The sequence below is a fragment of the Rhincodon typus genome, chromosome 17 (assembly GCF_021869965.1).
Source record: "Rhincodon typus isolate 14 chromosome 17, sRhiTyp1.1, whole genome shotgun sequence".
NCBI classification, from domain to species: Eukaryota; Metazoa; Chordata; class Chondrichthyes; order Orectolobiformes; family Rhincodontidae; genus Rhincodon; species Rhincodon typus.
The window spans coordinates 21,145,151-21,161,572 of NC_063348.1; the positions used below are offsets into that span (position 1 = coordinate 21,145,151).

Below are 16,422 nucleotides of genomic sequence, written 5' to 3' on the forward strand. Positions count from 1 at the left end.
TATCACCTTGAATTGCAAATATAATGCAATACATTCTTAGATACAATGATGGCTTCCTTGGGTGATGTGGAGCTGGGAGGAGAAGAACTCAGCACTAATTCAGCATTTACAATCTCCTACTGCAACATGGCTGCTGATGCAATCATTGGAATAATTTTCAATGTCAGAGAACCATGTAAAGGCATTCCATGACCCTCCTGTTAGAGTGTTCCATGTTCCACAGTCTGGAGGTATATGCTAAAAGTATTTGTGAGTGATGTGAATGCTGACTGCTCACATTACTAAGGAGCTGTTCTGTTTCTTTTGCTCCCCACGCAAGTTCATTGCATGCCTGACTGATGGATCCAGCTACTGCATGGGTTACCATCGCTGCTGCTTTGGTGCAATGAAGGTGCAGAGAAATGAAGGAAGAGCAATATGCCTGCAAGCTCAGCACCAACAGCGACCTCCAGCAGCTGCTGAGCAGTCTTCACATGACGTAGTTTCCGCTAAAACTCCCCTCAGCGTGTGCAGGAGTTACCGAAGTTCAGAGTGTATCATCTCTTTTGTCATTTCCTCCAGATGAGCAAGGTGCAGACTTTCTGCAGACTGAGAGTGTACCAGGACATACTCACCAAACTATGCTGAAGTAGGACCTGCAACCTGAAGGAGTGAGTGACCATCCTATCCTGGTGGCTGGCAAGGTGACAGCAGTGTTGAACTTTTATGCAACCAGTTATTTCCTAGGAGCCACTGGGCACCAGTGTGGGATCTCACAACTGTCTATCCACAATTATATTAAGACCATTGTAGATGCCATTTGTGCCTAGGTCAGGGCTGCAAACCAGGCAGTAGGCTTCAGCAACACAGTTGGCTTCCTCCAAGTGTAGTGCATGATAGATATCCATCACGTTGGGAGGCCATTTCACAATGCAGCTGAGTTCATCAACAGAAAAGGGTTACATTCCATGTCTTTAAGTGATCTGTGATCATCTGTACCACTTCTAAGAGGTTTCTGTCCCAAACGCTGAGAGTGGTCACCATGTCTATATCCTTGAGAACACTTCTGTTACTGCTGTGTTTCAGCAGCCAGATGTTTTGCAAGGCCAATCACTGGGAGACAAGGGCCACCCTCTGTAACCATGGCTCATGATTCCACTACACAATCTGCTGACTGAAGCCGAAAGTCAGCAGCCCATTTTACAACCAGGCCCAAGGTGGAGCAGATGATAGACCTGCTGAAGAGGAGTTTCCAAGGCTTGGATCAGTCTGAGGAGGAACTTGCAATACAGTCCTGCAGACTGTGCGACATTATCCTAGCAAGCCGTGCTCTACATAACCACAACAAGCAAACAGGGCATGTGAGGGAGGCTGACAAACTGGGAGAGCAACAGCAATCTTGCATGGAGGAAAGTGAGGATATTTGGCAGGAAGAAAATGATCTTTGGCATGATAAAGCAAAACAGGATGAGAGCTACATGCCAGACAGGATGTAATTTACACCTAGTTCGAGTAGATGAAAGCTGGGTGCAGTGATCATTTGTTGACTGTAAAATTGTTGTTGCTCAAAACTCAAGCAGTCTGTTTCTGTTCTGAGACACTGTTGCAGCCTCTATTCTATTTCCTTCTGCTGCTGTTGAACATAAGAGACTGGTTTGAAGGCCTCCCTGAATGTGATGGCCGCACACTGAACAATAAGATGATGCACTACAGTGGGCACTGGGGAAACAGTAACAGAGACGTAGGGAGGGGTGAAATAGCGGATGTGGCTAAAGACAGGTAAGCTATGTGGCCTGGTGCTTAAACAGTGATAGAGCAGGAATAAATAAATTCACTGGGTCTTGCAGAGAGAAACCCTCCATGAAACTTGACAAAAATGAAATTAAGTTGATTTCTGGTAAGATTAAACCCATTGTGCAAGTTTTCAAATCTTTTTTCATTTTATAGAGCAACTAGAGGAACAAATTGTGAAGTAAATGGCTCACTGTTTGAAGGCATCTTCTGTCCGTTGCAAACATATAGACAAATTTGCACAAGGATGACATTACCAAGATCACAACAATTCAGACTTTTAAATGTCAAGTTCATTTGTAAACTACTTCCTTTTTGCATCAGTAGGGTTAATCAATTCAGAGTACAGAGATTTGTCTGTAGTTTCTCGCATTTATCACTCTCCCCACGGCAAACAGCAGCTAGACAGAAGACATTAAAAATTTTTCATAAGGGGAAAGACCAGAGATTTACTGTTGACACCCAGGTAACCATCTTAGTGCCCGTACAACCCTCTGGTCTTTCATGACAATGAAAAAAATAAGCCCAAGATTTCTTTGTTCTGTAGGCTGATCCTGGAGTTGCAGATAACTTTAGAAGCAGAGAGTGAGGTCCAATAGAGCTTCATGTGGTCCAGCTAAATATAATGATGCAAAGCCAAACAAGATGGCTCTCAATGCAATGCCTGAGACAACATCGCTGATGACCTACAATCATGATGGGGAAGAATATAAGTTTTACAGGAAGGTTGCCAACATATTTCATATGGACAAAAAGCTTTCAGTGTATGCAGCTCACCTGAGAAAAAAATATTGACCCTATCATCCAATTCTCAAATTTCCGTACATTTGCAATTTGAAGAAAAGACAAGAACAGCATAATGTCACACTATATTCTTTATGGTCTGGTATTTTGGTCAATCTGCCTTGATGACCTTTGTTGCGAGCTATAAAGAAGCAAAATTTTAGCTGTGCAAAATCTGCTTTCTATAGTTTCTGTACCAGAGAGGGACATGAAGAATTTTGATATATTCAGAGTTTGAGAGAAGTATGGAAAGCTGATTGGGATTAGGATAAAATTTCTCAACAAATTGCACAGACTGTTATCCAGATGTCCATTGATGTATCACTGAATGGAGGCGATGGCTAAGTGAGATTATGTTGGACCATCAATCCAGAGGCCCAGGTAATGTCCCAGGAATGTGGGTTTGAATCCTGCCGAAGCAGATGGAATTTGAAATCAATAAAAGTATTTGGAATTAAGACTCCAGTGATGAGAATGAAACCACTGTCAATTGTCAGGAAAAACCCATCTGGTTCACTAATGCCCTTTAGGGAAGGAAGCTGCTGTCCTTACCATAGTCTGTGACTATGTGTGACTCCAGACCCATAACAGTGTGGCTGACTTTGAACTGCCCTCTGGGCAATAAATGCTCGCCTGGCCAGTGACATTCATATCCTGTGAATGAATTAAAAAAAGGATGAATGTTTTCTAAAGATCTGGCTCTAGCTGAGTTTCACTACAGTTGCACAGCTTCACTGCACAGTGACTCATTGTTGCCCTTCTATCCACCACAATTCTACACATAAAATAAGTATAGTAGATATATCAATTCTGATGAATGGAGCAACTTTATTGATGCCAGAGAATTAACACTCAAGCACAAATTCAATCAACAATCTTTTTGACTGAGTCTGTTTGCATTCATTAGGAACTTGGTGTTCCATTTGGTGGTTTGTGCAGACATGTTCTCCATCATTGTGGAATGTTCAGCAGTCACAATGGGTCCCAGGCTTAGGATGTACTTGTGAAAGTCTGAAATGCTGAAAGTCCAGTATGAGATGCTGCAATTTCCCTCTTGTCTGTCCTCCTCCATAGTGAGATCGGTGATTCTCCTGGACAACCACATACAGCTGGATAAAAACCGAAAGAACTGCAGATGCTGTAAATCAGAAACGAAAACAGAAGTGGCTGGAAAAGCTCAGCAGGTTTGGCAGCATCTGTAAAGAGAAATCAGAGTTAATGTTTTGGATCCGGTGACCCTTTCTCAATCAGACCCGAAATGTTAACTCTGATTTCTCTTCACAGATGCTGCCAAATCTGCTGAGCTTTTCCAGCAACTTCTGTTTTAGTTTCACATGCAGCTGGAGGTGTGTACAGAGCAGCATGCCATGGCCTTGCCCTCAAGGAAGCAATAACAAAGCAAGAGGAGGACAGGGAGCATGGATTCTCTATTAAATCCTTTTCCCGTTTTGACCAGCAGGGAAGCAAAGGTGTAGTTTGCAAGAGAGGACTAGGTCCTTCTGCCTCTGGGGACTCTCCTCAGTGCACTCCAAGCTTGGACAGTGACACCTCAGCACCACCCAACAGTTATACCAGCACCTTAAGTTGCTACGATAACAGATGAGGTTTCTGTATCTATGTAGGGACCTGACAAGGCTCAGGTACCCAGAGAACAGCCAGCAAGGTCATCATAAGTCACAGGGCAGCATGGTCAGCAGCCTGCCTCCACTACAGATTACAGTAAACAGGAAGCACTAAGCACAAATATGTACAGAAGAAAACACATTTGATGCAGTTGGGTAGTGAAATAGTTAGTGATTCTCTACTTGTATGTTTTTATTAATGTAATGAATATCTGATTTGGTTCATGAAATTCTTTATCCAGTGTTGATGACCCTCTAGCAGTGCACAATGGCATGTACCATCCAAACACCTAGTGAAGGGGCATGAGTACTCTCCTTTGCACATTAAAGAGCAACAGTTACTATAAGGAGGCACTCTGGGTTTACAGTAAGTAACTTGCTTGTGCTTGCAGAATGGATCTTGATTTGGCAGGATAGCTAAGTGCTAAAAAAAGGAGAAATAAATGAGTACAGGGCCCTTGCAAGGCTCCCTAGCTCCTGGGGCTTGGTATCCTCCAAGCGGCCCTTTATGAATGTCAGAACTCTGGATCGCACTCACCTTCCTTCTTGCCTGATGATAACTTACACTCCAGGATATATTCAGCAGCCAGCACTACTGCCTTCTGCTACACCAGGTTATGTAGGGAGTAGCAGATCAGTCCCTGTGCCTGAATCTGATGTTGAAGAGATCCATGGTCTTCTCAATGGTCACTCTGTTTGCTGTGTAGCTCATGATATAGCATCTTCAATCCTTGGGTTTTTCACTTCTGAAAGCAGCCATTCTTCAATGCACATCCCTTGGTGTCAAGTATCCACCTTTGCAATTATGCCAGGGGGGCTGTGGAATGACAAGGTGGATGGAAGGTGGTTGAAAGCTGTGGAATCTGAAAGTGCTGGAGAATGTAGACACCATGGCTGCCCCAAGATATGAAGTACACACCTGAACCTTGCACTGGCAGTGGTTACAGAAGTATTGGATATGTGTTGATGAGGAAATAAAATCCTTTCTGATTAATGAAGACTACTGCTGGGCTTAAGGAAGAGCCTCGATGTGCAGCTTATGAAATTTTGAATGTGACAGAATCTAGCAATGGTGCTGAATCCACTAGCCCACTTGTCTTGACTGAATTGGCTCTTGAATCAGCTTCCCTTGATGAAATTGCTGATTGGGAGCTATCACACACCTCTCAAGTGTATACCTGAATCAAAGGTCCAGAAATTCTGGGTCACATGATGGCCGTTACAAATGTAGCTCACTTTCTCTATCATAGTTTGTGCATAGATTGGTCTCTGTCTCTCGGGACAGGTACAGTTTTCAGCAACACTGCCATTTCATCCTTTGTCTATAGACCCTGGCCACCAGGTGCTTTCATCTCCATGCTGGTTTAGTAGTAGTAACATGATGTTGGTTGCAATCCTGAAAGTAAGAAATTCCAAAATTCCTGGGGAAGACAGTGCCATGGAATGTTGCATGTACAGCCTGTGTGCCGTTTTTCAATAGTATCAATAAAGAATGTTTCACAGGCCAGGTAAGTAGTGGCTTATAACATGGCCAAGCCCTAGGGAATCAGTATAGCCTGAGTGGCAGCACTATATGAACAAACCTCGTCCTTTTAGTTCCTAGGATAGGTGAGGTCATTTGGACCCACCTCACTGAATGTGCACTTGCTCATGGTGATAGAAGTTTCCTTCATCCTTCAGTTGTCTGGGGGGTAATCATAAAGCATTGCTATATTAAGTAGATTTACTCAAAGTTCAATGTAGTGTATAACAATAGTTACAAAATGTTAAATCAAACTAAAGCATTAGAAACAAAATTGAAACAAATTATAAGGAAAGAAACCCTAAGAAGTATGATCTGGATCGATGTTCTATGAAATGCAGCTTTTAAAAACTCAGAAAGTCCCCCCCTTTGTCTAGACATCTGGTGCATTAACACATTGTCAGTTGACAGCAACTAAGGAAACTATCATAGAATGAGCCAACCCTATTAATGCAATTTCCAAAGGTCCAATGAAGCTTACAGTTCCCTTAGCCAACTGCTCCCCCTGCCATTGCCCAGTGCACAAACAGAAGGCAGCAGTTGACAGTTGAAGTTGAATGGTCAACTGCTTCTCCAAGTAGGTTTCGCATCCTTTCCATCCATCCAACTCTAGGCAGCAGCCAGCACCACCAGCATTCACCACCACAACATACAGCCTTGAATCTGATGGCTCATCCAAATACACAGCATCAGCAGCCAGGTATACATGTTCGAGAAATATCTGAAATACTTGAAAATATGTGTTGTTCCTTATTGGCTACTCTATTCAATGAAAAGAGTACAGTATTCATTACTGCTGCATTAAGTAGCGATGACTCTGGGGACAGTAAGGCTTCTGACCAAGTATGTTGCTGCAATTCAAATAGTCAGTACTGTTGATGTTTGCCAAAAAAATTAGCAGAGTGTCAACAGAATTGCAACCTTAAGCACAATGGCAGGTTAAAAATAGGTGAAAAAGAGATGCTGCTGAAAGCATATTGAAAACAGGAAGGTATTTTGTATCAGGTAGCCAGTGTGATTGTATTACAGCTTCATTTTCAGCTGTGACCAGTACATCTAACACCTTGCTATTATTTATTTATTCCATGTGACGTAATTAAATAGCAAAGAAAAACATGGTTGTAAAGCAGAGTAGCTCAAAGGCTCAATAGAGTAGGTGCTAATATGTAAGCTTTATCTTACTGAGCTACGCACTGCTTGTGTCAAACAGTTCCGTAGCCCAGAATATTATTGCACTTTCCTTCCCTTTTTCTTTAGTTAGATCTTTAATTTCCTAAAGTTATTGGATGTCCTTTGGAACATCATCAGGCATCTTGTCAAAATTGTTCATTCTTCATGTACAGCTCAAACAATGCTTGCAAAAAGATGTGTTATCAGGAAAATGTGATTGCTGTAGTCTAGCCTACAAGTTTGTGAAATATAACTTTATATCAATTGATAGAAAAAAGAAGTACTTACTGCGGTATCCAGTGATAATCCAACTCTATGAGTGAAACCAGTGTTTCTGTCAGCCTTATTTGCCACAGCAGGTAAAAATTCATCTCCCTGCATATCAATCACATTTTTTTAAATTTCAATTTTATGTTTAAGGTTTCTAATCCTAAAAGAAAAAAAAAACAGTGCAGCCAACTAGGACTGTGCATGTGACACTGGGAGATGCAATTTCTACAACCACATATAATTTGCAAAGATATGGTGGTTTATATATTGCCATACTAGACCAACAAATTCCATAGTGGCATACAGTGAAAATTTATCCAACAAGTTTGGTAAGTTGTGGTCTAATACCATAAAAATAACCTGAATGTCGCTGGAGTATTGTAAAAAGCCAACTGGTGCACTATAATGTTTTTCAGGGACAGAACCTGCCATTCTTAAACTCTAGTCAAAAGCAAACCTAGTGTTTGACATCAAATAACGTCAAGCAAGCCATTCAAATGAACAAGCAATTGCTATAAAGGAGAAAACTCACCATTACAATTTCAAAAGAAAAGTAAGATTGGCAATAAATGTGCCCAACTGTCAGCATCAACCACTCTTCAAGAACAAATAACAATAAAAGATTTTGTAGCATAACAGTTCTTCAATTAAAACAGTTAATGGAGAAGGCCATGTTTAAATGAGATATCAATGATGCATGAAGTTTGTAATAGCATTTGAAGACATGAATATTTTCATATTTACAACTAAAACTAATTAATTGAGGGAAAACTGCATTTTACTTTAGGGAGAGTGAAAATTCCCTGAAAATAGTCAGATCAGAACAAGGAGTTATTCATTACCACTGAACAATCAATGGAAAGACTCACCCAGACATTAATCTAGGGAATTCTATGGACATTGCTGCGCATAAAATGGTTACTGTATTTCAATGCAAAGTAATTCCTTGTGGTTGAAGTATTTGAAGTCATTTCTGTAATGTGATCAAATAAATATGCATCTGCACGCATAAATACCTAAACCTTCAAATAGGAAGCACCTTCTACATAACTGCCTTATGCCCCTAAATATAATGAAGGCCTTTATTTATACAATTTACAGCAGGTCTCTAATACCTTTTGTTATTCTGATTTATATTTCAGTAATAGTTTGCTCCCCCATTCTTTTTGTTAAACTGAGTTTAACTAGGTCTCTTTGGGATCTCCATGTCTCTCACTTCAGGAGAGTGACCTAAATTAAAGTCTATCCATCCTGTAGCACTAACACATTTTTTAAAAACAGGGTTTTCAGGCCCATATTGCTGCTAATCTTTCCTTTCCAATGGTTGCGTACCATTTGTTTGTGTCTGGCCAGTAATCTAAAGACAAAACAAACTGGATTTGTTTGACCCGACAGTGGTCCTTTCAAACACACACACATCTTGTTTAGAGTCAGATCTACCTGTTTAACTTTTCAACACTTGTGGGACTCAATGGTTGTGTTCTTATTTAGCAGTACCAGGGATAAACATGTAATCCACGTTGCAAAATGGTTCCTTCTCTGCCTTCGAGGATGCTGGTATTGAGTGCTGGAAGATTTTTGGTGCAGAGGATATGCTGAAGTAATAGCTGATCAAAACAACATGACTGGGATCTTTTATTTCTCCTGGGAAATGTTCAGCTCCAATTCCTCCATTCTCAATTTATATACTTTTCTATAATTGTTGGAAGCCTGTTCGAGCCTTCCTTCTTGAAGTGGAGTTTTAGATATGCAGAACTGTAAAACAACGTCCTTTCTTGCTGCAGAGAAAGTATTTGACTCCTTGGCTGATCATTCCACTCTGCGGTAACTTTTTTTGATGCCTCATCAGGAGCCTGTCAAGTTGGCTGAAATAGTATTTTCAATAGTCTGGTTTTATCATGATTTTCTCAGTTGGGACTCCCAAATTTGGGTCAAAATCTCCCTAAAGTTCATTCTGATTCTGCTTCTGTAGCTTCTGTAACTTCAGAAGTTAAATCATCTTTAGTTTGCAAAACATCAAATAGCACCTCATCGAGTACTAATTGAATAATCTTTTAAGCTCAATAGCCAGAACTATTTAAAAACCGAAAGAACTGCAGATACTGTAATTTGTTATTCAGTAGAAATGATTTAGAAGTGAATTGTTGATTCCTTTGGCGTCTGCCTTCTTTGGTTGTACCTGACCCATTCAATTATAAAATTCTTCTTGGGGCTGAAATAGGAACATTGAGTCATAAGTCTCTGAACAATGCCTTAGATTGCTGGGCCTGCTCAGATCTTTGCCTTGCCATGACATCATCTGCTATCAGCTCTATGGCCTACAGGATACATGGTGGGGTTTTGTTTTGCCTTAATTGCCCTGGGACCCTGAAGCTCTTTCACAGTTTCCACTTCCACAGCTCCCATTGCAGTGGCCCATCAATATCACTGAACGACTGGAGAAGTGGTAGCGGATATTGAGTTGATGCAGACATCCTTACCAGTTCAAGTTGTGCTTCCTATCAAAGTACACCTTTCTTTTGCTTCCTTCCTCGTTTCAAAGTTGAGCTTAAGTTTTTTTACATCATCGGTCCTAGGTTTTCAGCTGTGAGCTTTAAACTTACAACATCACTTATTTCAAACTACTGCTGTCATGTTTTGCATTTTCATAGACTCTACGAGTTATGGCTGAACTAAACTCCTCTAACTCTGTGAGTAACTTGGACATAGGGTGTAGTAAGATTTTATTTAGACACTTTATTCACAGCTAATACAATCAAAACCCTGTGATAACCTACATGTCCACTCCATTCTCCGTGGCTGACTTTCTATTTAGCCCCTATGTTTACAGTGTCAATTAGTCAGTCTCTTCAATTTAAACATTAAAACATACCTCTATAGCACAGCCTTAAAACAATAGTGGAAGAGAAACTATGCGGGACGTGAGCTAGTCCTCTGTACATTTTTCAGAATAATCAATCAACATTGAGAGAGATCATGTGATACAACTTTCAATGTGGTTGTTATTCAATTAAGATTGGAGCAGAGAACATAACAAGCTGCCGGGTTGACGATGCCTCTTCATCTCGCTTCTCAATCTTTCATCTCAATTCTGAACTCTGGTACTCTGAAAAAACATGTCAAGGCCCCACAGCAGACAGAGTTTCAACTAATAGCCTTTTGGTTTTCTGCAGCAGTGATTCCAGGAGAAAAGCATATGTACGGGCCACAGAATTGCCTCACTGAAAACCAAAATCAGATCAGAGACAATCAGTGAGCTACAGCTTACTTGGTCTTGTTTAATCTGGTACTCTGTCTTGAGTGTCTGTTTGCACTCATTCATGGGAAAGAAGGAGGTATTTGTACATTTCAGAAACTTTTTTTAAACCTGGGTGGGTTTTAGCATAATAAAGCTAACCTATATCATGTTTCATTTAAGAATACCATATTTTAATTCCCACAAACTGCACGCAGCCAGGCTATTAGTTGAAAGTCTCTATCTGCTGTAAGGACATACTGAACTGGCAACACAACATTTTTTTAAAGTCAAAACCAACTGGGGTCAAATGAGGACTGAGAAAAGAGTCTACCCATTTTCACCTATTCCTAACAGTACTATCGACCTCTCCTCCAAAACTGAGAAAGGCTACAGCAATAGTTGTCCAGATTTTCCAATGGTCAGACAGTTGTTATTTCAGCTTAAGTCAGAGTTACACATGGAGACCCTGACCTGGGGAATTGTTCGGGAAAATCCACTGGACAATTCCCCTGCACCTGAAGCCTTCTGAAAGTCACCATTAAAATTGGAGACTTCAGAGTGTTCCACATAAATTAAGTAAAATACTTATTAAGTACATAATCTCACTCTTGAGTAACTATTAACTGGCTCCATATTTATCTCAGATATTGCCCCAACCTCCCCTGAAACCACTTATACCCCTCAGACCCTGAGCCAAAGACACTTTCACGCTGCAGATCCAACCTGACACCACCTCCTATGGATCTGTCACATCCCAACTATCAGATGTAACCTGATTCCCTATAGGTGAACTCAACCTAACCCTATCCCTGCCCCAACACCACCCCAACACACCCCCTCGCAGCACCATTGGACACAAACCCATATGACCTGACACCCACCCTGGCCGCCTCTACATCAGAACCAAATTCTCTTAGCGTCCCTGCTTGCACTCTGGAATTCTAACCAATTGGCATCCTACGTGCTTGGTACCCTATCCCCTACTTCGCTAGCCCTCTATCCATCTGGTGCCCCAACGACCTAGAAACCTACTTCTTACACATCTGGCACCCTGCCCCTGGCACCCTTTGCCCCACCCACATGGCTTCCTAACTCTAGCTACATACCCTCTCCCCAGCTGGCACTGGACCTAATGGAAACCCTGGCATCCTACCTTCCTGGCACCCTACATACCAGCTTTCTGCCCTCACCCAACCTGACACTACCACTGACGGACCTGTCACATCCCAACCATCAGACCTGTCCTGACTCCCTACAGACAAACCAAACCTGACCCCTTACCTCATATCCCACAAACCTTATATACTTAATGTTTGATAGCAGCTATCAAAGTGACTGTCAGAATGTTTAAATGTCAGAATTCGTCAGCTGAGTGCTGTAACAAGGGCATGTGCTTTGCCTTCCTCTTACAGTTCTGTGCTATGGTAGAATTTTCATAATGGAAGTATGGTTCCACATTTCTTAGGGAGTCCTGGGTGGAATCTCCTCTCAGAAATGCAAGACATTGCCACTCCTCAGAAAATCTAGTACAATATGTTAAAACTTAAATAGGTAAGAATTGTCAGTGCCTTTTCCTTTCCTATGAATTGGCATCTCAGACAAAGGAATAAACTACAGACAGCTATAAACATGGTGAATAGTGTAAACAAATTGAAGCATCTGGCATTTTCAACTATGATTCTCTGAATACCAAGTTGGTTTCCAGTTGCATAATTGAGAAAACAGTTTGTTTTTAGTTGTATTTCCATCACCTCAAATCTGTCCTGCCTTGAGCATGGAGTTACATACATGTAAAGTTCCAGAAGGTAGATAGTCTGATTTTGTTATGGAAATTCCAGTTGGTCGATCTGTGCAATACCCCTAAAAGAAAACAAATTCTATTCAAATGGAACTGTAACAAATAATTTAAAAATTCCACGCCATTATATAGACAAAACAAATGTTGCATCAGGAGTGCAAATTTCTTTCAATTATAATATATACAAGACAAACCCATTTGCAGAAAACAAGCAACCCCAGTCTTGGGAAATGTTCCTGAAAAAAATAGTTTTGTCGAAGTTTATTGTCATTTGAGGACAGTGCTGAGAGACAGAATTTATCACTCATTGCTGAGAACTAATGTCAATCTGAAGTACTTTCAAGTCAAGGTCAACTTGATTCAATAAGTAGGGATTTTCCGCTCAGTATGAGGTACGTGACATGTCAAACTAGACAGGAACAGGCTGTGACCATTTACAATAACAGCACACAAGAAAGGACTGAATGGAAAGTTTGTGTACTTATGTTACACTGGCAATGGTGGAAATGTTACCAAGCACCCTTTTAGTTTATGTTCAGAAGTTATAATACTTTTTCAGGTAGAATGATATGAAATATTGTCATATGAGTAATGGCATTTACTTTATTCTAACATGGAGAATAGAAAGCAACAGATGTGATGCCTACAAGGTTATACCTGCACTTCATTCCTAGGTAACCTGGGTGAGTGATGAGGAGGCTGTAACTAATTAGTTGATATGTCTAAAATTTCAAATTTACAGCTATTGTTATTTTAATCAAACTGTTTGGCCATTTATGCCTCAGGAAAGGTGGGACTTGAACCCATACCTTCTGGCCCAGAGCTAGGGACATTACCAATACATCGCAAGAACCTTGAGTTTACAGCTATATGCTTGGCCATTTGGTGTTGGCATACATTTGTTTTAAAAGGTTTCAGCCATTTCAATGTAGCCCTAAAATTCACAGGTTTCCTGTAGTTGGAAGTTAATGCAGATCTATTAAAACTATAGGGATGAACTGGGACTGGACATTTCAGGTTTCTCACTTCATTTTCTGGGTGGTCACTGGAAGATCAAATCCAAGAGTACGTGTAAAATATTGTGCTATGGTTTCTTTTCAAATCCTTGTTATCCAAAGCTCCTGATGACAGAACAAAGAAATAGGAACTCTTTTCAAAGTTAATCCTGCCTATTTGCATGCTGAAATCCCTGCCAAGTGCAAAGCTGTGAGGGAAGAGGAAAATCTCACCTTTTATGTGGTCAATGTGGTTCTGTAGGATATAGTGATAACTGAACTGATTTGTGTTGTTGTGGGTCTCCAGAGCAATGTGCCTGAGTTTTCATATCATCCATGTGATTTTCTTTTTAAAAGTGAGTAACATGCTGCTCATAGAATCATGGAAATTTACAGCATGAAACAAGGCCATTCTGCCCATTATGGCTGTATTCATTAAGTAGGAGCTAAACCTACTTTCCTGCTCATCGTCTATGGCCTTGTAAGCACTTTTAAGTGCCAATCCAAGCATTTCTATAAATGTTTTAGGAGTTTCTGCCTCTACCATCCTTTCAGACTGTAAATTCCAGATCTCCACCACACTCTGGTGTAAAATATTCCCCTCTAACCTCTTCTAATTCTACTACCTCTTAAACTACATCCATATCCCTTACTTATAAACCTTCAATCAACATGAAATCAGCCTTTCTTTCCATCCTATCTCGGATACTCTATAGTTTTACACCCTTCAGTGACGTCTCTATTCAATCTCTTCTGTTCCAAAGACTAAAGTTAGCCAATCCAATATTTCCTCATAAATCCAGTTATCTACTCTAGGCAACATCCTCATCAATTTTGTTTGAGCCCCTTTGAATAAAATCATTTCCCCCTTCCTGTCATGGAGTGATCAGAACTGCACTCAATACTCCAATTTTGCTCCACTTTTATCCTGGGCCTGCTGTAATGTTCCAATGAAGCACAACACAAGTTTGGGGAACATCTCATTTTCCGCTTCGGCACTTTACAGCCTCTAGAATGCAATGCTGAATCCCACCATTCAGAGCCAGACCTCATGACATCAGTCCTCCATTTCTTCTTATATTCTTCCCCCAGTAGTTTTGGCTTGTTTATATCTTGTTTACTTTGCTCTCAGGCCAGAGACACATTTTCACACTTCAGCATTTCAATTTACAGTCATTTTACATCTTTATTTCACTTTCACCCCATTTAACAACCCCTTTGTCTTTTGCACTGGGAATATACACCATCTGACTCCTTGCTTCTCCCCATCTTTAACAAAAGTATAAAGATGACCATTTTCCAACACCTATCAGTTCCGAAGAACAGTCATACCAGACTCAAAATGTTAATTCTGTTTCTCTCTCTCTGGATGCTGCCAGACCTGCTGAGTTTCTCCAACATCCTCTGTGTATGTTTCAGATTTCCAGTATCTGAAGTACTTTGCTTTTATTCAAGCATAACATTCCTGTTCACGTTCTCTGTCTTGGCTAATAAAAGCAAGTGTTTCATAAACCTCAAATAAAAGCAAAGCACTTCAAAAGCAAAGCACAAAGTAGGAGATCTGTAATAAAAAACAGAATGTGCTGGGGAAACTCAGCAGCATCTGTGGAGAGAGAAACAAAGTTAACATCTCAAGTCCAATGTGACTTCTTTGGAAGAAGAGTCGAAACTTTAACGCTAGTTCTCTCTCAATAGATGTTGCCAGATCTATTGTGTTTCTCCAATATTTACTGTGTTTTTTATACCTTCTTGAACATCTAACCCACTTGTCCATCTTGAACACCACAGGATCCCTCTGTATCTCTACACTTCTCAGTGTCTTACCACTTATTGTGTATCAGGTCTTGCTAGCCTTCCCCCACAGTCATCATCTCCAGATTGGACTCCATTTGCTGCTGCTCTGTCCAGTTGTTAGAGTACTCTGATATCTACCCCACAATCTATTGTTTCCATTTTCAACCACATGACCAATTTTTTGTGCTGTTTGCCAATTGCTTAATCATACCCATTAGACTCATGTCCAAGTAAACAGTCTTAGAATACAACACTCTGGGTAATCCTAATCCCAAGTACTTACAGTGGTTCAACAAAGTGGCTCACCACCCCTTCATCAAAGGCAATTACAAAATGGGCAATAAATTCTGGCCTAGCCAATGATGCCCACATCCCATGTACAAATAAATAAAAATAAAACTGATATTTACCACAAAATGTAAGTGACCTACTACTATGCCATGCGAAACTCTACTGGCAACAGCAGGTACAAAGATCCAAACTGAGCCAATTTTGGATCAAACCTGCCAGTTTTCCTTGGATCCCATGGGGTTTTTCCTTTTGAGATCCATCTCCAGTACTGTGTGGGACTGTATCAAAAGCTTTGCCATAATCCAGATGGACTACATCCATTACACAACCCTCATCAATCCTCCTTATTACCTCCTCAAATACTGTTCCGTCTCAACCAAGTCTTATTGTTTGCAATTATCTGAGTTCTGTACTTTATCCACTTTTTTAAACCAAGGGAAAGGGCTGTCTGAAACTGTTTACTTAAAGCACTACCCACTCTACAGCACAAATTAGAATAAAACTAAAGCACTTTTTCATCTGCACCAAAATGTGCCTGCTACATTATCTCTTATCAAACTGATATGATTTATTTCCCCCTCATTTCTCTATCAATTGCTCTGAATAACATTACTAATTTGTGTCAAATGTTGATGCCCCAACCTCCAAACAGTTGCTCATCTTTGGCAGGCCATTACATTATTTTCCACAACACTAATTATCATGTCTCTCTTCCTCTCTCAAAGGGAGAAAAAAAGGGGTCACTTCTCTGCAGCATTGTTCTCATCCTGAGGGCATCTGAATGTTCTTTAGAGGTTTTTGGTTCTTGTTGGTCCTTAGCCTATAGCCATTTTTCATGTGCTAGCAGTGAAAAGACAGCCTTGATTGATTTCACCCTATCTCTTTACATTCCCCATGAGAGAATTACATTGATTAAGAGATAACAAGGTGTAGAGCTGGATGAACACAGCAGGCCAAGCAGCATCATAGGAGCAGGAAAGCTGACATTTCGGGCCTAGACCCTTCATACTGTATCGGGCAAGTGTCACTTGATGTCACTACTACTATTATCCGTACTTTACTCCGTACTTTAACATTATGCAGTGTGCTTCTTCTCTGATACACTCATCATCTCAAACTTCTCTCATCTTTAGCACCACCGATGTCTAATGCAGTCATCATTAGAAAAT

At 40.6% G+C, this 16,422-nt stretch overlaps 1 protein-coding gene and 1 long non-coding RNA gene across 3 annotated transcripts in view; one reads left to right on the plus strand and one right to left on the minus strand.

The window, feature by feature from the left end:
* LOC125485282 overlaps positions 1–16,422 on the plus strand; it is a 159,589-nt gene that overhangs the window by 97,894 nt on the left and 45,273 nt on the right. The window lies entirely within an intron of this gene.
* ppp1r32 (protein phosphatase 1, regulatory subunit 32) overlaps positions 1–16,422 on the minus strand; it is a 134,525-nt gene that overhangs the window by 75,752 nt on the left and 42,351 nt on the right. Inside the window, exons 8-9 of the mRNA XM_048607390.1 lie at positions 12,164–12,235; positions 7,156–7,242 (exon numbers count right to left, since the gene is read on the minus strand). Of these exons, the coding sequence (XP_048463347.1) occupies positions 7,156–7,242; positions 12,164–12,235 (159 nt within the window). The remainder of the gene's footprint in view (positions 1–7,155; positions 7,243–12,163; positions 12,236–16,422) is intronic.